The 25092-nt window shown below is 32.8% G+C and overlaps 1 protein-coding gene across 1 annotated transcript in view; it reads right to left on the bottom strand.

Moving 5' to 3' along the window:
* The window catches only part of LOC115891551 (piezo-type mechanosensitive ion channel component-like), a 133469-nt gene that overhangs the window by 25316 nt on the left and 83061 nt on the right, over window positions 1–25092 (bottom strand). The window contains exons 16-19 of the mRNA XM_030912039.1: window positions 21000–21214; window positions 16862–16987; window positions 13370–13497; window positions 2568–2657 (exon numbers count right to left, since the gene is read on the bottom strand). Coding sequence (XP_030767899.1) covers window positions 2568–2657; window positions 13370–13497; window positions 16862–16987; window positions 21000–21214 — 559 coding nt within the window. The remainder of the gene's footprint in view (window positions 1–2567; window positions 2658–13369; window positions 13498–16861; window positions 16988–20999; window positions 21215–25092) is intronic.

Here is a 25092-nt window from a genome sequence, read left to right as displayed (position 1 = left end):
AGGAGCATATCAAAAATCTTAGATACACCGCGATGGGACTCAAACATGGCCGACTTAAATTCCGGTTTATCAGTGCCGTTCTAATTTTATTCAAAAAGTGTAAAACTATGATGTAGGGTAGACGTGTAGTAGACTTAATATTTTTTTTTTATTTTACGTTGTGAATAAATGTTGGTAGTTATTAAAATTGTTATAAAAACATATTATTATAATAAAAATAGATAAGTTTTAATAATTATTTATTAACACAAACATCTGATACGCTACTGAAGCAGGTAAGTCAAATTGACGTATCTAAATTCTTTGACATCTAATCTTTGACAAGTAGTAAATAAAAACAAAAATGCAAGAAAAAATATATAATTAGTTAATTTAAGTGAATTTCATAAATGATCGGTTTAGTACACATATTATGTATATTTATAGTCACTTACTAGCGAAAAGTTGTTCCATTATTTCACTCGATTTTTGCCGAGATCTACCGCACGCTACACAACCAACTATTTTAGAGTCTTTTTCGATAAATCGCGATAGTGTCACTGTTAATTTAAGTTCTGTCACAATTTCCATCTAGATTTACTACCTTTATACAACTATCAGTAGTAGAATAAATAATAAATAACATAAAATAAGCTCCGTAAAGACTGACAAATCAAATTCAAATGTGTCAAATGAATCGTCAAACAGAACTGTCAAGGATCCCCACCCTAGAGTCCTTTTTCCGTCCACCATGCATGAATACATGGATAGCATTATGCTCCTTCCTTAGTCTTCTTATTCAAAGCTTACCAATAAGGTATTACTTTTAAATATTTTTGTATTATTTGGACCGTTTGATATTTTTTTTTTATTTGTGGCGTTTGAAAAAAACAATATGTTCTATTCGGAATAAAAATGACTTTTTGTGCCTCGGTTGTATGTCAAACGCACAGCCTCGCCACAAAAAGTGTCATTTTTACTCCTAATAAAACAACCCAAGCAGCATTTGGACGTCGGGACAACGTTGTGTCACGCAACCAAACGTCGGGGCGCAACGTCGGCACAACCTCGTAGTGCCCAAAATTATTCTCCAAACTAGTGCAACCCTAGTCTGCACTAGTTTGGAGAATAATTTTTGGGTCGAAACGACGTTGGATACCGACGTTGGCTAGAAGCCTAATTTAGGACAAACTGCAACGTTGTTTAAAATCCTAATTCACAGAAATACAAAACTAATATGGCGTCTAAGTCGCGTTTTATCCTAAATTGGGATAATTATAGTAAAAATATTATTTTTATGATTTAGTTAGAGACATATGTCAGATGGCAGTGAAGGAAAACAAAACAAAAGTATTTAAGTGTGGAGGATGTTTGAAGATCATAATTATTGAAACACTTTAACCGACTCTGTAACTCGTTACCCAAGGCAAAAAAGTTAAACGCAAACAACTTTATTGATAAATGTATTGTTTCTGCTTTGAAAAATACTAATGGGCCTTAAAATTAAAGAGAATTTTAAAAATTTTCTTGAATTTTTTTTAGTAAAATGAGAATAATTTATTCGCAGTCGAAAAATTGTTTCCGCGTGTTTTTAGGGTCAAATATTTCAAGTTAATGTATTCAAAAAGCAGGAATTGCTATTTTAGGAACGAAACATTTTCTTATTTAACAACATGGCGGCTTTCACTTTGTTGTTTTGGAGATTAAGATGGAGTAGTTCGAGTAGTCGCTTACTGGACTAATAAAGTCGCAGTTCGGCCTTAACAGGTAGTATACTAGTCGCAAGATTGCCTAATTTAGTCATCCTAGAGTCTAGCTTGTGCCGCCCTCTATAATCTAAATAAACGAGGGAGTGGATAAACATCGGTAATATATGTCGATGTATATTTAAATTTAGTTTTATATGTACCTTTCTTATGTCCCATTTTAATTAAGTTTTTAAAAAACAAAAACAGCACTGAACTGTCTGACTGAACAGAACAATGAAGTGAAAATTTAAGATTTAAGGTTATGGTTCAATACAGTTGCAAAAAGGTAGTGACTCGACGTCCTACCAACGTAAGAATAAGGAAATCTAAACAACGTTGGAATTAGTAAAACAGACGACGTTTGCATAACGTTGGAAAGGTCCTGAAACTGACGTCGGAAAACTCATATTGTTCAACGTTGTAACTACGTTGTCCGAATCACCTAAAGATCATTTAAGTAAAAAAGGTTACAAGACAACGTTTATTCGACGTTGCAGAAGCTTCTACTTTGCTGTAGTACTAGTCCAACGTCGGCACAACGTTATAAAAACGTTTAAATTTATTTTAATACCCAAGGTAGGGAGCTAACTATTTTTTGTAACTAATCCAACGTTGTGTTTAGTAAACATGTGGTCGCAAGTCGTGAAAATGCTACTTGGGAATGTATTATTATATCCTCTATAAATGTTTTTTCGTCAATTTTCTTATTTAGAATAATAATTTCTGTTGAACTAGCACAATGGAAATTTTTCAGAACATTGGATCACCCTGATTCTCATCTGAGCAAAAACATCTACCGCATTTATTTTTTTAATTAATAGTTTAACTACAGGAATTTACCTTGTCTTTAAGATACTGCTTCATAAGCTGTCTGTACTCCCTTTCCTCCAGTACACTGAGTGCACTCGTTTTTATTAATAAAGCTAGGAACTGAAAATTAAATAGAATAAATTATTAGTAATCAATCGCTGGTTGATTTTTCTTTAAATATTATCTCAATTTGGTGCTTCGCTCTACAAAGGACGTTGATGACCTCTCGCATGTACTTGTGATGGTGTGGTGTCATCAGTGTTCACGAATACACAGGACTAAAGTTAGTTCTTGTATACAGTACAGTTTATCGCCGAATCCGAACCACACTATTTGAAAGCTGTACAGGGTGTTCCATTTTGGTTGAAATCGTACGGTATCTCCGTTATTACTAAAGATAGAAGGGTGCGGTTTACACCAACCTCTCCCACTTTTTTGTCAAATGGAAGGTTAGGTTAGGTTACATTTAAAAAATCATAACTTCAGTTCATATTTTCAAAAATTCTACAAGAATCAGTTTTTACCTTCTCGATATCTTTCACAATAACGGAGATACTGGGACTGTCCCAAATTGCAAAATTTTTGAAAAGACCCTGTAGCTCAGAAACGTTCCGTTTGACAAAAAGGTAGGTCAGGTTTGTGCAAACCGCATCCTCCTATCTTTACAACGGAGATACCCTATGATTTCAACTAAAATGGGACACCCTGTACTAGACAAATATACTTAAAGTGGTGAATATAAAAAAAATATTATACATTCTTTTAATTTTTCTACTACAATTGCCAAGAAACAAACAACTACGTATATAATCGACTAGCAAATGAATTAACAGGCAGATGGTTAGGTCAGGCAGATGGTTATCATGTTCTGGGAATGGTCTCATATAACCATTCCCATTCTTGATACGCACTTTCAATAGCCTGTTACCGAATAAGGACGAATGAGATAAACAAGGAAACAACATGCGAAAATGTGTTGGTATACGGACGGGTCCAGAAGTGATAAAGGAACAGGCCCAGCATGTTAAAAACCGAGCTCTACTACAGTCTTGGAAAATACTCCAATTTTCCAAGCTGAGCTGTATGATATTGAAACTTGTACGCATTTGCTGGTAGAACGGCAATACATTGGGAAAACAATAAACGTATTTTCAGAAAATCAACCCGCGCTGAAAGCACAACGAAATACATATTCCTGACGATTCTTCACTGTAAGAAATTACTCCATTTAGTGGGAGAAAGAAACTATCTGTCGTTGATATGAATACCAGGACATGTGGGCCTAGAGGGAAACAAACGTGCAGAGTCTCTCGCCAAAACAGGTGGAGCTACGTTATTCAGAGATAGGTATTTAATGTTCCTAAAAATCTGGTAAGAGACTGAGTCACGGATCTCTGAATGGGTTACGAAAATGATGTTTCAAGAATGGAACGTGCCAAGAGAATAATACTGTCAGAATCATCGAAACGCCGAGTCGGAGATCTCTTAATGGCTGGCAGAAATAGTGCGCGTGTAGGTATATACTAAAAAATGTCTATACCTATGTGGCGGATTCATCTATCCAAAAAAATCCTTTATAGGTATTTCGCCACTGCACTGCAAGAAAAATCTACAAAATAAAATAGTTATTTTTTGTAAACACTTCTGCGTTAAACCTAAACGGATGCTGCTTGTCAGAAGTTGTGTTTACAGTAATAAAAATTTGCCTAACAAAGAAAAAAATGCTTAACGTTTCGGAAAGTTTTCTCTTTCTTTTTCTATCCCTAACTATTTTAAGTGATTTATCTACCGGCACATTAGTGAAAAGACTAACAACGTCAAAACCATAGATAAAAGAAAATAATCTACTATTAAGATAGATATGAAACTTAATAGTAAAATTTTGGGTCAAAGCGCCCCTCCGTGTTTTTAGTGGAGACTACGTTTAACCCAGCGCCTTCCCCTTTTCTGCTGTAAATGTTTTTTATGTTTATATTTGAATTCAAAGGATTTATTTTTAAAGTTACACTGATATATTAGTATATCAGAGTAACTTTAATAAAACATAAGAATATATATATTTTACAATTTATTTTTTTATTTATTTTACAGAGTTTCATGTAAATGATCGTAAGTCGACTGACTGTCTAATGAATAGACCGAAATTTATAGATTTTAAAGCAAACGAAAAAAATCAAACAATTCGAAAGTTAACCAACGAACACATACCATATATTTTTCTTTTATCTAAAGCCGCGTATAAATATGCCGAGGCAAGTACGAGACAAACCCGAAACGAGTATGAAACGAGGCTATAGCAAATTCTTTCCAAAAGGCGTACTAATATGCCGAGACGAGGACGAGGCGAGTCAACCTCAAGCGGAATTCGTCATATTATAGCCTCGAGCCGAGCGATTTAGCCTCGAGCAGAGTCCCTGCCCAGTCGAACGGCGTTGTCTCGCGGCTATCCATTTTCAGTGGAGCCTTTGGCGAACCCACAAAATTCTTCATAGGGCTGTGCGATACTGAGGCAGTATCGATATTTTGGTATCGGTTGTATTGAATATAAAGTATCGATACTTTAAAATATTGATAAATATATTAAAGTATTATTCGATACCATTCAATATTTTAAAAAATTAATTAATAAATTTAAGTATAATGTGTTTTTTAATTGGATTAGGATCGAAAAAAATCAACAGAAGTCCTTTGTTTTAAATTTGTCGACGTTTCGCAAAATTTATTTGCATCTTCAGGACACTACAAAGTTAAGAGAGCAAAATACAATCAAAAAATTTTAAAAATTTAACAAACAACTTAAAACACATATCAGTGGAATTCCACACATACACAATTGGTAAAACTACCCTAATGTTAACAATTAAATAAAATATATGTATATGTTATAAACTTAAGATCGCTTGTAAATAAAAATAATAAGGGATAGGGCCAGAATATAATCAGGATATTTTCTTATTCGCATTTAACGAAAAAAATCGACGATGGTGGCACTGTTTTATACAAAAAACTACCCGGATCAGAACTAAATCAGTCATCAAACGATCTCAAATTACTAAAAGCACTTGGAAGAAAATGATAAAACACTTAACCTAGGGTTGGCAACTTTGAAAATAAAAAATAGGGGCGAGAGGATAAAAAAAGGCACAGGCGAAACATTTTTGAAACGTCGCTCAAATGTCGAGAATTTACCAAAAAGTTATATAAACGGTATGCGATAAATATTTAAAATACACAAAAATATTTATACTCAAAACTTATTAAAATAAAGCAAACCATTGTCAACAAACTTTTTTTCAAGACATAAACTAACAGTAAGTAAACATAAAATTACATAAAAGACACAGATTAACAATTCTTTAAAGCATTGTGGCGATAAACGAATATTTTTTAGATTTTGAAGTTGGTATGTAACAAAGTTTTCAATACGTGAGAGAAAAGAGGACAATCAGATCGTGGGCGCCGGACAGGGGGCAAGAGGGCATTTGCCCCCTGGATCACTGAAACAGTAAAAATAAAAGCTATCTTTTTACATCCATCTGTAAAAAAATAATCATTATTATGAAATTTTGGTAATTATTGGGAAAACTGGAAATCGTCAGATTTTCACCAAAATTGTTATACACCCTATTTTGAGGTCGTAGATTACGAATCTGAAGTTTTTACTTGGCGGTCTCTTACCGTTTTTCAGAAAAACGGAAAATTATTTCAACATCGAATTTTTCTTAATTTCTCATATTTTTAAGGTTTTCTAGCACATATTTTGTTAGGTATTCAATAAACAATGATGTTATTGCTATTTTCTGTTACTTTTTTAACCAATTCAATGCATAATAGAGGAAAATTTGCTAAAATAAATTTGTAAACAATCTGAAAATGTTGGGTTATGTGTTTCTGGCATTTAAAGCAACGTTGCCAATGCTAAACCTAAATTTAGGGTGATTTTTTCGCTCATTCTGGGATTACGAAAGGCGGTCGCCAGAAGAACGGCTCCTTCCCATAATTGCTATTTTACCAACGAGAACTGACTATTTACCACCACAGTTGCACGAAAGAGATTTGATTGCATTGCTTACAACTTCCATGCGGAGGGTGTTAATCTTTTGTTGTTATATTATATCAAAAAGATTAACCCCCTCCGCAAAGAAGAAGTAAGCAATGCAAGCAAATCTCTTTCGTGCAGCTTCGTGATTATAAATAGTCTTTCTTTTCTTTTCTTGGAGGGGGTTAATCTTTTTTGATATAATATAACAACAAAAGATTAACACCCTCCGCATGAAAGTTGTAACCAATGCAATTAAAACTCTTCCGCGTAACTTTGTGGATATAGGTAGGTAGGTATATTTAATTATTTGTCGATCTCATAATAGGAAATTTATTTAAAATCCCTAATCACCCGAAAAATAGAAGATATGGCAACGTTGTAAATTTTCAAATTTCTAGATTAGGTTTAGAATATATTTGTCTCTCTCATAACATAGGAGAGAGAAAGAAGGATATATCAAATGTCAAACTTCCATCTGGTCTCAATTTTCTTTGTTATTTTGTTAGGAAAAGTGTTTTTCAGTAAAATTTTGGACATTTTTCTATCCCCAATCAAGTGCAGCTTTTAGATAAACTATAATATAACGGAAATATAGTGAAATGATTACTTTATAGGGCCGAAATAAAGAAAAATTCAATGTTGAAATAATTTTCCGTTTTTCTGAAAAACGGTAAGAGACCGCCAAGAAAAAAGTTCAGATTCGTAATCTACGACCTCAAAATAGTGTGTATACCAATTTTGGTGAAAATCGGACGATTTCCAGTTTTCCCAATAATTACCGAAATTTTTAGGTGTTACCTGTAAAATAATAAAAAATGTGCTTCAATTTTTTATTCATTTTTACCTTGCCCCCTAAACTTCATTCTTCCGGCGCCCATGAATCAGATCAAAAGAGGAGTGTTTCTGGAATAGAGGACGGTTTGGGAACCCTATTTTAACCCCTGTAGCTACGAATCAAAGCAGAATTGGATTGGTTGATATAAAAAATAAATCTTATTTTACGTGAGGAACTTCCCCACGAGAGATGGAACATGTTTTTGAAACACCCTGTATATGTTTGTTTAATTTCCAAATAGGTAAAAAAACAAGCTAGATAAATTAAAGGAATTCATGATAAATTTAAATTATATTTGGACTGTTTACATTAAAAAAAACTGGAGAACGCCGACAGAGATACCTGGAGATAACAGCACGGCAGCGGCGGCGGCGGAGCCTTCTGTCAGTGCCGTTTTTTTGAGTCTTTAATTATTTTATTCAATAATATATTTTGTATGTGGTTTGTATATCTATAAAAATTTTAAATAGAGTAACAGTGCTTTCAGATGGAGCGGACCGTACGCGCAGAGCGTCCGCACGGATGTTTTTTCAAGATAGCTCATCCGGACGGAGCATACGCGACCCAGGTGAAATTGTTCATATAAGCTCATGGTACTTGCTCGAAGTCCATTGAAGTTCCATTTGAAAGCGCTGTAAGATAAGACCTAATTCGACTTTATTTATTTATTTAAAAAATTAGAAATTTAAGTAATTAAGATTTAAATTATTAATTTAAATCTTAACGATTTTTTATTTTTTAGATTAATTAGGAAACACCCTGTATATGCATATCACAGGCAACCAAATAAACTAGTAATCTCTAAAAATTATTTTCCTACCACTAGCGACATACCGTGTTTTTAGTATGTACTAAATTATTTTATCAAAATTTCACCATATAAGTTTCCAGGCAATGGTCAAAACTAACCATTAAACTGTTAGGTGTTATTAGATAGTTTCAAACAGATTTTACACACATTTTAAATAGCGTACACAATAGCTATATGTATCATTCTAATATACAAAAACAAAAACATATTACTAAATTTACACACATGATTAATGAAAGAAATATAAATCAAAACATTACAAATAAACACGAATTTATTAACAAAACCGTAGTTAACCTTTCTAAAAGAGTTTTATCTAATTCTGAAAAATCAGTTTTATCAAAAGGTTTAAATTTTAGCGTAACTGATAAAAACGTTTCAAAATTAGATTTGACTTCTGCTATTGAAAATATAGCACAAAAATTACCTTTAGAACACGCGGATGAATATCGTGTTAGGTCAAAAATTATTCTAGAAAGACCTATTAAATTTAAACCTAATATTAATAGAGAAGAAAGGTTAACTATTAAAAATTTAAAAACAGACAAAACAATTAAAATATTATAAGCAGATAAAGGTAATGCTAAAGTAGTTATAGATTTAGACGAATATAATAATAAAATTACAGATCTTATAAATAACGGTAGTTACACAAAACTTTCAAAAGACCCAACACCAACTATTGAAAGAAAAATATACAGAACTTTATACAAATACAAACATATATTAACAGACTTACAACGAACATTATTAACACCCCATTACAGTAAACCACCTCATTTATACGGTTTACCTAAAATACACAAACAGGGTATACCTTTTAGACCTATAGTCAGTAGTATAAATTCTCCATGCCATCCGTTGGCAAAATTTTTACTAGACATATTAAATCCGATTGCAAATAACACCGATTCATACATTAAAAACACACCACACTTTATAGAAAAAATTTCAAAAATTAATATAACACCTAACAGTTTAATGGTTAGTTTTGACGTTGTTAGTCTTTTCACTAACGTGCCGGTAGATAAATGACTTAAAATAGTTAGGGATAGATTAGAACAAGATACACATTTAATAGATAGAACAAAATTAAACATAGATAGTATTTTGGAATTGTTGACACTTTGTGTTAAAACTACTTATTTCCAATTAAATAATGATTTTTTTCAACAAGATTTCGGTATGGCAATGGGATCACCTCTCTCTCCTTTGTTAAGTAATATTTTTATGGAAGATTTTGAAAATAATACAATAAATAGTTTTTCAAAAAAGCCTGTAATATGGCTGCGTTATGTTGATGATATTTTTGCAATATGGCAACATAACGTTTCTGAAATAGACATTTTTTTGAATTATATAAATTCTCGCGAACCTACCATAAAATTTACTTTAGAAGTAGAGAGAGGTAATCGTTTGTGCCATTTCTTGATGTTTTAGTGTCAAAGTTTCAAAATAAACTAATTTTAGATGTTTACAGAAAACCCACAAACACAGATAGATACTTAAATTTCACATCTAATCACAGTATAAGTGTAAAAAAAGGTGTTATAAAAAGTTTATATGATAGGGCAAAAATAATATGTACAGACGACATTTCACTAAATAGAGATATAAACCACATAAAAAATACATTAATCAAAAACGACTATCCACCATATTTTATTGACAAAACATTAAACGAAATACAAGCCCCAAATCATAGACACAATGATAACAATACACAATATATATACAACTTACAATTCCATACACACGAGGCGTTTCGGAAAAATAAGAAGGATAGGAAAACAATATAACATACGAACATCTTTCAAAACACAAAATACACTTAGATCCATTTTATCACATACTAAACCAATCAATACAGAACAACAAACAAAAAATGTAATATACCAAATACCCTGTGAATGCGATAAATTTTACATTGGTGAAATATCTAGACCCTTAAATGTCAGAATTAAAGAACATAAAGATTATTTAAGAAAGGGAGATTTTCACAAATCTAAGATTTGTCAGCATTCTTGGGACACAGAATAAATTTTAATAACGCCAAAATTATAATGAAAGAAGCGATAGCCTCTAAAAGAAAAATAAAAGAGGCTTTTTTAATTCAATCTAATAAAAATAAATGTATTGCTCATGCATCTGTAGATGTTAGTAATGTATGGCAATCGCTTCTTTGATTTTAAAGAACATAACATAAATAAACATAACATACGTAAAATTTAAAAATAATCATACAGAAAGTTTGGGCTTTTTGGTTTTACCTTATTAAGTAATTGTTATCAGGTAGTAATTGTTAATTTTGAAGTTTAACTTAATATAATGTCATTTTAACAGAACGTCAACGATTTCTTGTAGACGTATCTGTTTTAAAAAGTAAAGTGTTCTCGAATAGTTCAATTTAAATATTTTAAATTGTTTTTTTCTTGATTCTTTATATTTTTTTTTGCTTCCGACGACGGAAAGAGAAAACTTTCCGGAACGTTAAGCATATTTTTCTTTGTTAGGCAAATTTTTATTACTGTAAACACAACTTCTGACAAGCAGCGTCCGTTTAGGTTTAACGCAGAAGTGTTTACAAAAAAGAACTATTTTATTTTATAGATTTTTCTTGCAGTGCAGTGGCGAAATACCCATAAAGGATTTTTTGGATAGGTATATACTCACTATAAAACTATGAAGCACGTTTGTGTACCTGCTCTGCTGGGAGCGTGTCTATGACCAGGTTTGAGTTGTTTGGCAATACAATGGTGGACTTATCAGACCTTGGATAGGTATCACCCTCGAATATAACCACTTTTATTAAAAGATTGGATCTTGAGGGTCAAATTTAATAATTATTGGTAGAACTGAGCCACAATAGCCCTTGAAGTCCCAGGGGTGTAACTAATAATAAATCAACCTGGGCTGGTTTACAAATAATGTTAGACAAATTTTATAAATATTTTCAGCTCAAGAGGCCTCACAATACATTTCTTAAATCCAAAATTATATTAGCAACTCAAAGACTATGTATTTTGTTTAATGACTTTTCATATGAATTCTTTTTTATAGTGAATATAACTAGCATTTTCCCACACAAGCGCTGTGTTTTCTTAGTTCATACGATATATTAAAAATACGCTATATTATGTATCTATCTTCTTTTGATACCGAATTAATGCATCTTTGCCGGATATAATTAAATTGCTTATGACGATAGAATAATAAAATAAAACTTAAAAACAATTACTTCACATTGTTCTCTTTTTTACGATGGAATTCCCAAGAGTTTGTTAATGACCTGCTATATTTTTTATTACTAACGATTAATATTTTTTGTGATACACCTGTTAATAATTATTTTATATTTTATCCAGACAAATAGAATTAGTACAAAAAAGATTAAAATTCTATGAAAACGGGACTCCCTTTTAGTATTATTTTTATTTAATTATAGTAATATTTTTTAAAGAAGATGTAATTACAAATTAGCTCAGATGTATGGTATAGTCACAGTCTAAATTAAGTAACTATTATATTTTTAACATTTAGTACTTCAAAATGCTGGACAAACTTTATCTCTTTATATACTGGGTGTTTCTCAAAAGGGCCGCTTCTGAGAAACTTTTATAACTTTTTTATTATACACTGTAGTATTGAGCAATAAACAAGATTGTAAGAGAGAAACGTTTGTGTAACAGGTAAAAGACCATACCATAACGTGGTATACTGATGCTTCCAAAACCAAAACAGGAAGGGATCGGAGAATTTGGGCCAAAAAATAAATACTCCTAACCAATGAACATACTTCAAGCAGAAATCTACACTATCGAAAGATGCTTACAACTTATCTTAGATAGGAACTATCGGAAACAAGAAATATCCATCTTATCCGATAGTCAAGCAGGATTAAAAGCAATCAACTCAGTAATCATCAGCCAATATTTAGATATAGGGAAATTAATTTAACTTTGGTAATTAAATTAATATAACATAAGACGACGCATGGTGTCATCATATATCATACAGATTATAAACTTTGTTTTTTCTTTATTGTTTTTCGTGGTTCCAATTTTCGGAATCGGGTACTAGTTAGGTTACTAGTTTGCGCACATAGCACGCCCACTTATGGCCTCTAAAATTGTGCACAGCGCCTGACCGGCACAGTTATTAGAGAGATATCGGAAAACCGAATAGCGTCATGGTTACGATATGTGCGAGTCAATTTTTAACGCAACACCGCTAATAACGTTACCGCCTGACGTAATTTGCGGATCAATTACACCAAGCGCTATTTCTAAATAATGTTTAAAAATTGCTCAAATGGGCATGTGCGGGTATTTGACAATCGGGGCCGGCCGGCGAGATCTTTTATTTTAGGTTGTGTTTGAATTGTTTTGAATTATTACTTTAGTTTTATTAGGTAATTTGATATGTAAGTAGCTGGGATTAGTTTTAAGTAAATAAATATGGCCCAAAATATGGATTTCACCTCTTCCAATATTAAAGAACCTATAAAGAGGCTTAGGTTTACAGCAGATGACGACTTAGCCCTTCTAAGGGAATTCGTTACTTGTTGCCCTAAACTCACTGGCAGACGTTGAACAATAAAGCACTGGAAATAAGCACTTTAGCTTTTTAGTTTTAAAATACCTAATAAACAAAACAATTTCAAAGTTAGGTTAAGTTTAAACAGCGGACGCGACGCGAACAGAATTCTTTCCGATCCGATAACTATAAATGAAGAGAGTTAATACCACCTTACGTAAAGGAAATATCACCTGGCCTTATTAACGTCCATGCACGCTATTCGGTTTAGCGATATCTCTCTATTACGCTGTTTATTGTTATTATACGCGAGTTTATTTTTGCGCACAGGAAATTTTACTCGTTTGCACATCGTCATAAAAAACAATTTTCGTACCACGAATTAGGGACAAGATTTTTATCTGTATACTTATAGTATACCTAATCTGTGGTGTCATTGATGACGTGCAACGAAAGTTGGTTTAATTTTGCTTTAGTTCAAAATTTTTACGGGTTTTCCGGTTTTCAACGCTGATGCACCACCTGGTATGCTAAGAGATCGCCTACGCTTTGTATAGAGTACACCACTGCAAGAAAAAAACTGCGAAGAGTACGTATTATTAAATTACCTCAGAACAAGCCATTGGATCTGTCGGGTCAAAATCAGGATCTACGTTAGGACCAGTTTGTGGTAGTAGGGGGATATTAAGATTACGTTCTGTTTGATCAAACGAGCGGTAGTCACCTCCTCTAATAGCTTTTCAATAATAAATAATGACTATTATTATTACAGTTCTAAAAAATCTCTTATTCATTTAGTCTACAGATTCTGTAGACTAGTACGCGTAAGGATATACATACATACAGGGTGTCCCAGAAATAAGTGCAGATATTTTAAGGGGTGGTAGATCTGGTCAAAATAAACATATTTTCTCTTTACCATTTTTAAAATAAATTGAAAATAACCGAGTTATTTAACTTTGAAATTTTAAAAAAATAATAGCAACATTTTGAGAACCGCCGGCAGATATCGCCGGTTACCTCCAATTACCCGAATCAAGCCTGCATCTCAGGTATGTGGACGCCCTGTGTTGCCATATGGACAAGAAAGTATATGCTTAAAAAAAGTCATAAAATCACACCTCACACCAACTGAGGAGTTTGGCAGAGATTGCAGAGATGCATTATATTTTTAATATTGTGATATTATTACAGAAAACAAATAAAAAAAACTTACCCAACATTAAAAAAAGATACTTATGACAGATCGATGTAACTGTGACAGTTCTCTTTTTTGATACACACTTAATTAAAATACACTTCACTGTGCTGCTTTACTTGTACATGCTATTATAACAACTGCTAAAATAACAGTCCCCATTTCTAACACATTCTTTACATATAGGCTTAATCACAATTTGAACCACTGATTTACAAAACACCTTGAAAAACGCACATTACTTTGAATACCTTTCTGAATGAATAAATGTTATTTGAGAGAAGAGTTATTTGAGAATTATTGTCTCTTATTGTCACTTTACGAACTACTTTCAGTCTAAGAAAATACATGTTTCACTCAACAATCTTAAATACGTATTTTGTTTTTTCGCTATTTTTTCGATGTATTTCGACAATTCCATCTACAGCCGAACCGTCTGCCAAGAGTGCCGCGGTCAACTGCTCCCACACTGCTCCTTTGAGGCACCGCGCTGTCGTGGCGGGGTTGCGTCATACGATGTTAAGCAAAGTTGCCGCAGTTTCAACAATTTCAAATTCAAGACACTTGAAGCAATCAAATTCTTATTAAATTTTAAAAATAAAACAGAAAAACATGAAACGAAACAAACAAAACACAAATGAATTGATTATTGATAAGGTCACAAAAAAGAAATTTCTAAAATGTTTATCGTAATTCAGAATTCAATATATCGAAAACAGCCCGACGAATAATCAATTCATTTTTGTTTTGTTTGTTTCCTTTCATGTTTCTCTGTTTTATTTTTAAAACTTAATACGAATTTGATTGCTTCGAGTGTCGTGAATTTGAAATTGTTGAAACTACGGCAACGTTGCTTAACATCGTATGACGCAAGCCCGCCACGACGGCGCGGCGCCTCAAAGGTGCAGTTGACCGTTGACCGCGGCACTCTTGGCAGACGGTTCGGTTGTCGATGGAATTGTCGAAAACCATCCAAAGAATAGCGAAAAAACAAAATACGTATTTAAAATTGTTGAGTGAAACATGTATTTTCTTAGATTGAAAGTAGTTCGTAAAGTGGCGATAAGAGATAATAATTCTCAACATTTATTCATTCAGAAAGGTATTCAAAGTAATGTGCGCTTTTCAAGGTGTTTTGTAAATCAGTGGTTCAAATAAAACAGAGAAACATGAAAGAAAACAAACAAAACAAAAATGAATCGATTATTCGTTGGGCTGTTTTCGATATATTGAATTCTAAATTACGATAAACATTTTAGGAATTTCTTTTTTGTGACTTGATTGTGAATAATATGAAGAATCATTTTATTTAAATTTATTCCAAAATAAAGTTATTTTGCAATATAATAAAGATTTTCGTAAACGTCATAAACGTAATGTTTTAGTTAATTTTCGGTGATTTTTGTTAAGTTTTCATTGAAAGGGTAAGTTCTAAAAATAATTAATGTGTTTTTTTTTTCTATAATTATTAATAATGAGCACTGATAAAAGATTAAATTTATCATTCCTAATTTTTTGAGTAGAAATTTGTCTATGAATTTATAAATGTAGAACTATGTAGAATGTGGATAATAATATACTAATAATAGATACACCGTAGAGAAATCTCAGGTGAATAAACAAGTGGCACTAAAAAGTTTTTTCAAATTTTCCGGAAAATGTGAAGAAAAATTTTAAATTTTCAACATTTTTTTTTCGCAAAAAAACCTCATAGGTGTGTTTCTGGGGTTGAACTATACTACCAGTTAAAATATTTGCACTTATTTCTGGGACACCCTGTATATTTAATACCTATTAAACTTTTAGTTACGTAATCGAAGGCGCGATATTTAAATTCATTATTGCCAACCATGGACACATTTGGCGTCAGGCTGACTAATTGGAATTTAAATATTTCTCGCAGGGGTTTCAGGTGGTAGCTCTGCTATAAAAAATGTTAAGTAAGTTGCCACATTTATTTATTTATTTCCCGATATTGTCTTCGTTTTGACACTTTAGTTTTGTATTATGAGTTTTTGGATTAAATAAATAGTGTTGTGATACTTTAAGTTTAAAAATGTTTACTAGCAGATCCTGCAGTCGAACATTGTTCTTTTCAAAAATCTCATCGCAACTTATTAGAAAATTTGGACTGTCAGTCAGCCCGGTGCCGAATATGGCCATGGTTAGCAACAATGAATTTAAAAATCGCGCCCCCGATTACGTAACTAAAAGTTTAATTAGTATTGCATATATGTACTCTACCAGTACTCACAAAATATTTCGCGGAACACTTCTGGGCCCGAATTCTGTAACTTTGATATAAGAACGTTACGCTTTCAAAGCGGTGAGCGAAAGTATGCGACTAGCGGAACGCCAAGCAGTCGATTTTGGTATTCTCGTTGCCGTGCGAATCGTTTTCTGGATACGCGTTGAGCACGTATTGTCAGCATCGCTATTTCGCAGATATCTAATAGTCAAATGTGAATAAAACAATGAAAAATGTCAATGTTACGTGAATTTCATAACCTATTGTTGTCAACCTATTTTTCTATGGATATGTCATTATTCTTATTATACGAGGGAAATGTTAAAAACGCTTCTCAGCATTTTCGATGTTTTGAACAATATTTATAGCTGACAAGTCGTAAATTATCAATTACTTATTCAGGAATTTATAGAAGAAATAGTAATTTTCATTAAAGAGCAAGGTAACGCACAAAATCACAATTTTTTCGATTTTCACTGACAGTTCGACAAGCAAAATGATTCTTTAAGGCAACCGTTTTCAAAGCGCTTAGCGCAATGATTTGGGCTCTGGAAGTATTTCGAATATTCTTATTTTTTAATTTTATTTAAATTTTATTTGTTAGGAAAATATACCCTCTTTCACAATTATAGCATTTTCTATGATAAACCGTACCTGCTATATTTTTTGCATTTAGACGAATTTTTTTCATTTTGAAATCCATATTGTCCTTTATACTTTTATTTTGTTTTTTTATCTGTTCCTTCTTCTCCGCCATTACTGTTTCTATAATTGAGGCTCCTAAAACAAAAACTGACTCTGTATAACAATATGATTATATTTTTCTGTCTATTGTATAAAAATCACCATAGCGATATGTTACAGTCGATATACAGGCTGAGTGTGCATTAGAAGTTTATAAAAAACAACAATATATAGAGAATCTATATATAGAATATATAGATTGTTTCACAACGAGATATGTCGATTAAAAATACCTTTAATATTTCTATCGTTCGTCTCAAACTCACCCCTATAACTTTTTTATTATTATATTTATTTTTATATTTCTTCAGATAAAAAAACGAGATTGGTATGTTGGTATATGACATAAATTAGGATTGATTGACGTATTCAATTGTTTTTGGTCACTTCCTGTTTCACCGGAAATGACTACAACTTTTGATTTTTAAATGGCACCCTCGGTATTTTTTTACTTTATTCGATAGAAAATGACATTCTGAATATAATGACATATCATATGTCAACTTTTGACATTTTCGCTTAAAACGAAATTGAATTTTAAATTTCAATTTAGAGTGCCATGGCTATGTTAAAAACACTAATTCCTAATCAAGGAGCCTTGGAAAAATAGATTTGATCGTCTAATCCCAAGTAGCATCTATCTGACTTCGAACTAAATCTGACCTGAAGCGAAGTCAGACTTTGTGCAAATTTAGGTCGGGCGACCGGTGACGTCGCTTTCCTATTAAAAGCGACGTCGTTGGATCCGAGTCGGTAAATCCAACGATCTGTCGACGTACAAAATAACAACGTACCATTTTTATTAATTTCTCAACGTCGTTCCCACGCTGGCTTACACGACGTACATATACTTGAACTAGCCCGACGTCTACCCGTTGTTCGAATAGGATACGTCTCACTGATAATCCCGAAAGTAACGTCCAATTATATTTTGTTGTATTTTATGTTCATATTGATAACCTAATTTACGTATCTCTATTTACGTCCGTAAATACAACCCATTAAGTAGTATTTGCGACCTAATGAACATCATGAATATAACCTAATAAAAAGTTTTTACAAAAGTAAACATACTTAATTTACGCCTAAAAAACACTAAAAAGGCATTTAGACATTCATCTACATTTTACAGAAAGAGGTCGAAGCTTTTGCAAAATAATAATAGTAGTAGTGATGTCTTGCCTCTACCCATAAATGCTTTTTATCCGGAAGAGATGCTGCATTACACTGGTGCATCTTAATTTCATTTTTTAGCTTAGGAAACCAGCAGACCCCATCCTCCTCCCACATGTGAGGTTAGGCTTAAAAAAGTGGCTGCCCATTTTTTTAAGGAGAAAACAAAAACTAAAATATAGTTGCACAAATCCACAAATCACTGATACGCAAATCACTGGTACGTGGCGTACGTTGGAATTATATACGTCATAATACGATTGCCGGTCGTCCGGTTTGATGACTTCGGTCGTGTGAGACGACTAATGTTGGAGACCCGGTCGGAATTGGTATATTGGTAGTTCATATTAAGTCGGACACAGAAATCAGCCATTCTTAACAAGTATCAGATAGTCAGCCATTTTAAAATCGTTTTCTGTTTTTAAAATTTATATTCACATTTCGATTTCTAGTAGAATAATATTGATAAGGTTGAGTTTGGGGAGAACCACAGTACAGTTTTATGATTAAACTAGCTAGAAAATTAAAAAAATATTTTGCGAGTTACTTTTTTATAGATATTTTTATTTCATAAATCTACCTAATTTTGAAGGCGCTCGTTGTTTTCCGGAGTATTTTAATCAGATATATCAAAAAAGTGACTTCCGTTGACAAAACTGATGTCTGGATTAATGATTCAGAATTATTATAATATGAAATTAGATAGGCACTTATAGTTATATTCGAGGAGTGATTATGAATCCATTTGTAATTAGGTAGTTTGGTTAGGTTTTTATGTATTCTTGCTGGCGAATATGAAACCAAACGTAACGTAAGTGCTTAGCGACGAATTTTAGTAACTAAAATCCAACGTAATATGACGTTGGTAATTGGTAGGATTACATTCCCTATTAGGTCAGATACCGACGTCGAGGCGACCAGAATCTGTATTCCCCATTTAGGTGCAAATAAGGGTCGTCAGGCGGTCGAACCGATGTTGGTACCCGACGTCGGGTTTATTGAACGCGACGTATACCCGACGTTAGATAACGTCCAAATGCTACTTGGGCCCAAGCAGCATCTATCTGACTTCAAACTAAATCTGACCTGAAGCGACGTCAGACTTTGTGCAAATTTAGGTCGGGTGCTGGTGATACGACCGGTCACGTCGCTTTCTTATTAAAAGCGACGTCGTTGGATCCTAGTCGGTAAATCCAAAGATCTGTCGACGTACAAAATAACAACGTACCATTTTTATTAATTTCTCAACGTCGCGTCGGTCCCATGTTGGCTTGCACGACGTACATATACTTGAACTAGCCCGACGTCTACCCGTTGTCCGAATAGGATACGTCTCACTGATAATCCCTAAAGTAACGTCCAATTATATTTTGTTGTATTTTATGTTCATATTTATAACCTAATTTACGTATCTCTATTTACGTCCGTAAATACAACCCATTAAGTAGCATTTGCGGCCTAATGAACATAACCTAATAAAGTTTTGGTAAACAAACTTGGCTGCCCATTTTAAAGGAAAAAACAAAAAGTAAAATATAATTGCACAAATCCACAAATCACTGATATGCAAAGTGAGGTTACGTCTACGAAACCGTTGAACCGTCAACCTCAAACATTTTTTGACAACAAACAATTGACCTATCATAGACCAATAACAGACAACGTCAGGAATCATTTACCAGGAATACGAAAAATAATATGCTCTGAGGCCGACGACGGATGCTCCTACGTATGTCGGCCGATCGCAAATTTTACGTGGCGTACGTTGTAATTATATACGTCATAATACGATTGCCGGTCGTCCGCTTTGATGACTTCAGTCGTGTGAGGCAACTAATGTTGAAGACCCGGTCGGAATTGGTATATTGTTAGTTCATAATAAGTCGGACACAGAAATCCGCCTTAACAAGTATCCGATTGTCAGCCATTTTAAAATCGTTTTTTGTTTTTAAAATTTATATTCACATTCCGATTTCTAGTAAAATAATATTGATAAGGTTGAGTTTGGGGGGAACCACAGTACAGTTTTATGATTAAACCAGCTAGAAAATAAAAAAAAATATTTTGCGAGTTACTTTTTTATAGATATTTTTATTTCATAAATCTACCTAATTTTGAAGTCGCTCGTTGTTTTCCGGAGTATTTTAATCAGATATATAAAAAAAGTGACTTCCGTTGACAAATCTGATGTCTGGATTAATGATTCAGAATTATTATAATATGATATATATATATATATTCGAGCAGTGATTATGAATCCAATTGTAATTAGGTAGTTTGGTTAGGTTTTTATGTATTCTTGGTATCGAATTTAAAACCAAACTTAACGTAAGTCCTTAGCGACGAATTTTAAGTAACTGAAATCCAACGTAATATGACGTTGGTAATTGGTAGGATTACATTCCCTATTAGGTCAGATATGACGTTGGTAATTGCTAGAATTACATTCCCTATTAGGTCAAATACCGACGTTGCGTCGAGGCGACCCGAATCTGTATTCCCCATTTAGGTGCAAATAAGGGTCGTCAGGCAGTCGAACCGACGTTGGTACCCGACGTCGGGTTTATTGAACGCGACGTATACCCGATGTTATATAACGTCCAAATGCTACTTGGGACGCTTTCGTATTTTCGTCATCTTTTTTGCGAAAAAAACTTCATCGACGTGTTCCTGGAGCGCTATTCTGTACACGGCATCGACAATCGTCGGTATCCGTAAGTTACCGTTGACAAAATACAGATATTTTTATCAATAATAATAAACAAATGTAATTATTTTATTATTTATGTTTACAACATTCTTGGACACGCTATAAGTACAACGATAATTGTAACTTGTGTATGATTAAAAATAACTGCCAAAAAAAAAGGCTTACCCCGATCGGCTATGATCGTTTCCGCTTTGGCATCGTTGACAATATGAAAGAAGTAGTACGATTTAAAGACCCTCTGCTGCAAAATGAGGAAGACGAAGCAAGCCGTGTCCCAGCCAGCACCCAGTCCACCTTTCTCTAAGTCACAATGGGTATGATCGTCTAGTCCAGATATACTGTAAGATCCCAGCTTGTCTACACATCCTAATGACAGTACTCTGCAATTATAATAATAAAGCTTTTTTTTTCCTATGCGCGCGTCTCACTTCGGCACCAGTTGGATCGTATCAACCGATTTTAAATCAGTTGGAACGATCCAAGCTGCGTCCAAGTGTATTTGATGTATTTGAATATAAATTACATTAGGAATGTGGCTGAGTGTAATGGTATTCTCCTTCATTACCCCAGTCAAATTAGTTAAAAAATGCCAATCGGTGAAAAAAATTCCCACAGTTTTGAAAATGGTTTTAAACGATTCCTCTATACTTGGGCTGATATGTGTCAAAAGTCCTTGAAGATAGACAATGAGGCCGAGGAGTGGGGAGGAGTTAAATGTCAATTTTTTCACTTTTTGCTTATATCTCGGAAACCATGACATCTACCGAAAAACGCTCTATATATAAAAATACAGCTGACAAAATTCTCTATAAAAATAATTCTATACATTTTTGTTCCTGGACTTATGGTTTCCGATCTATGCTCTTCATAAATTTGGATTCTAAAACAAATGGCATATTCCAAATCCGTACAAACATATTTCTTTTCATTGCACGTTTTTCGTTCAAATAACGTTGAAGAAGTACGATATTATGATTTTTTAAGTATTAAGTATAACTTTTAGTATATACTGTGATTTTATAAAGTTTAGACGTGATGCGTTCACATAAATCACTCCTTGGCTGCGCAAGTTATTTGTTAATATGGATATTATTTTCTATTCATTTATTTTGCTTTATGTTTTTGTGTAATTAAAATAATCAAAACCGACCTTATGTACATAATATGTTAAAGAAACAAAATAAATAATAATACATTTATAAAATAGTAGTAAATTATGTTTCTCAATTAATTTTTGTGTTGGAAATAAGAAATGCCTTCATAAAATTCTTCAATTTCTTCAACTTCAAATATCTTTAATAAGATAGATTTTTTGCAATTTAAGTTTTATAATATATTATACGAAATTGTACAAAATTAAAAAATAATTTGAAAGACCTACTAAATTAAAAAAGTAAGCAATACATGCATTATTAAAAATAGTAAATTGAAATCACTTTTTTATTGAATACAAATTACTTGTCTAAAACAGAAAATAATATAAACAATTTTAAAGTATGGGGACACATGTTATATGTATGTGGATACAATTATTGCAGGTTGAGAAGATTCAGAAATCACACTTTCATTGTGCTTTTAAGACTGCGAGGGAAGACTGATACTATATAGGCGAAATGAATTGGGTATTGCAGATACGTGAATATTACACACACGTTAACTTTACTGTACCTACAGGAAGAGAAATCATGTAGAATATCATCGCAATATACAATCTCAAGGAACCAGACCTCAAATGCTAATGTCTCAAATGCTTCGTGCTACTGTAACATTAGAAATATCTACTGCAAGCGGAGATAGAAATCTTCAACTCTGAGCAATCATGGACCTTAAACCATGATTCCTGGTTTTCGTATACTTGCTACAATATTTGCAGCTGCGCTAAATGCTGTGGTATACTTTTTTTTACCGTAAGGCAGGCATGCATTAATCTTTAACTTGCAGTTATTATTAAGTCCTGTGTGCACTAGTACTCTCCAACGGAAGACAAAAAGATACGATGCATTGAAGACTTGTAAGATAACATAAGGACCCGTTAACATTACCATTATTAATATGAAAGGTTAAATTTAAACTTTAACTTGATTTTAAATGCAAAAATACAATATGAGAAATAGTGTTAATTTTGTAAACTATGTAACTCTCAAGAGGTTAGACCCTTGTTAGACCTATGAAAAAAATACATTTAACCAATTTTGTAGAGAATTTTGTGAGCTTCGATTTCTGTGTTTCTGTAGGTATTTTTTCGCAGGTGTCATATTTTCCGAGAAATAAGTTAAAAAGTCATAAAAATGACATTTAACCCCTCCCCTCTCCTCGAGCTCATCGTCTATCTTCGGGGACTTTTGACACATATCAGTCCAAGTCTAGAGTAACCAATTAAAACCATTTTCAAAATTGTGGGATTTTTTTCCACTGATTTTTCTAATTTGACTGGGCTCCATTAGTTGATAAAATAATTTTATTAGAAAACGTAGGTATAAGTTTGCGATTTCTGCAAATTCGACTTTTCAAGTGGAGAAAGATATGTCAAAATAGTTTTCAACACCGTTTGATAGAGAGTTATCCCGTAGTTAAAAATAAATTTTTAAGAATGTCAGTTATAAACTTGGGTATAGTGCTAATAATAAATTACAACAATTATTATGTAATCCTGAAGATAACACACCTTCGCTGTGAAATTATTCATTTAAAGATTTTAATCATAAACATGTTGGACAAACTAGAAGATCAATATTAACTAGATTTAAAGAACATATGGCTCAGATAAGATATATGGTAGACCGGATAAATCTTGCGTTGTTCACCATATTGTTGATAAAGACCATTGTATAGATATTAATAATTTAAAATTAATTAAACAAGTCTCAAATTACAGGCAATTAGATGCCTTTGAGAGCGTCAAAATTGATGAATGTAAAGATAGTATGAACAGAGTCAATGTCCAATTCCTTCCAGTTCTCTGTTCATGTTCTATTGTTACGCTTGGTTATTTTTGTCTCGTTTGGCTAGTTTTTGCCACGCCTACTCGGTGCCACCTGAGCGAGTATATAAACGCTCAATTTGTAGATATTAGTTTAGTTTTAATCATCTGCTAATACGATTAGCTAAACGCGCGTCCAATGTAAAAGTTTCGATATGTTGTGGTGAATTAGTGTTTTATTTTGCTGTTATTACTGGAATCCCTTATTTTCCGGACTAAATATTTCGAACAAGAAGGATATTTTGAAATCAAGTATGTAACGGTTTGTTTTACGATAAAGTACGAAATAAATTTGAAATTGAGCTATTAACATTAAGAGGTCCCTCATCGTAATCTTCTCTTTCCCGTTTAAATAACACGGCGAAACAATTTTTTTATCTTTGGAATTTTATTGCGTTCTAACAAATCAGCTTTTGGTAAAAATCAATACATGTTGTTGTAGTAAATTGAACGGTCTTCAAAAAAGGTCTAATATAAATTTTCATTAATTGATTTAACATAATTAATAAATTCGCCACGCCCTTTCTAATTTGAAGTTCAATAAAACACAAGTTTACTTAATCGGTAATGAGTTGCATAGAGGCCACTAGCTTTTTAATTTTAACAGCCGGGTAGTCGGGGTTCAAAGATGTTAATAAAAGGGCGCCACGAGATTATTCTCTATGAACTCGGCATAAAAGATGTTACTATCAAGTAGATTTCAACACTAACCTCGAACTGTTGAGTGCAACTATCATGAACTTCAAATATTCTATAAATATTTGTACTTAAGTAACTCTAACCTAACTATGAGACTAGACTGTAAATAATACTACTAAAAATATTTAAGCAATTTATTAAAATACTAAAAAGTTAAATATATATAAAAAACGAATGAAATGTAAAATGTAATACGTTAAGAAGTTATTTAAATCGAAAGGTTGGAAAAGAAAATATAATTTTAAATTAAATGTAATAACTAAACCTATGACGTCAAACCCCCTTATCTAACTTAATACTAGATACAATCAGGGTGGTTTATACCCATAAATCAAATCTAAAATTATACAAATATCCAAACAGTCTTACTCTACTTGATGTGATATACTTGAAAACTTCCTCCGGTTGAGCTACGGCGTATAGCTTCAGGGTTGCTAGGCGGTGTACAGCAGCTCGGGGTACCTGGAGCCCACGGATGTCAGCAGACGTACAGATGAAAGGCAAGTTGTTGAGGTTTCAAATGGTGAACATAAAAACCCTAAATAATATTGGTTGTCTTAGAAAAGCCTCAATTATAGA

The sequence above is a fragment of the Sitophilus oryzae genome, unplaced genomic scaffold, assembly GCF_002938485.1.
Source record: "Sitophilus oryzae breed Bouriz unplaced genomic scaffold, Soryzae_2.0 scaffold_1184_pilon_pilon, whole genome shotgun sequence".
Taxonomy (NCBI): domain Eukaryota; kingdom Metazoa; phylum Arthropoda; class Insecta; order Coleoptera; family Curculionidae; genus Sitophilus; species Sitophilus oryzae.
Note: the sequence above shows the minus strand (reverse complement) of the source record. Positions and strands in the feature narration are given on the sequence as shown.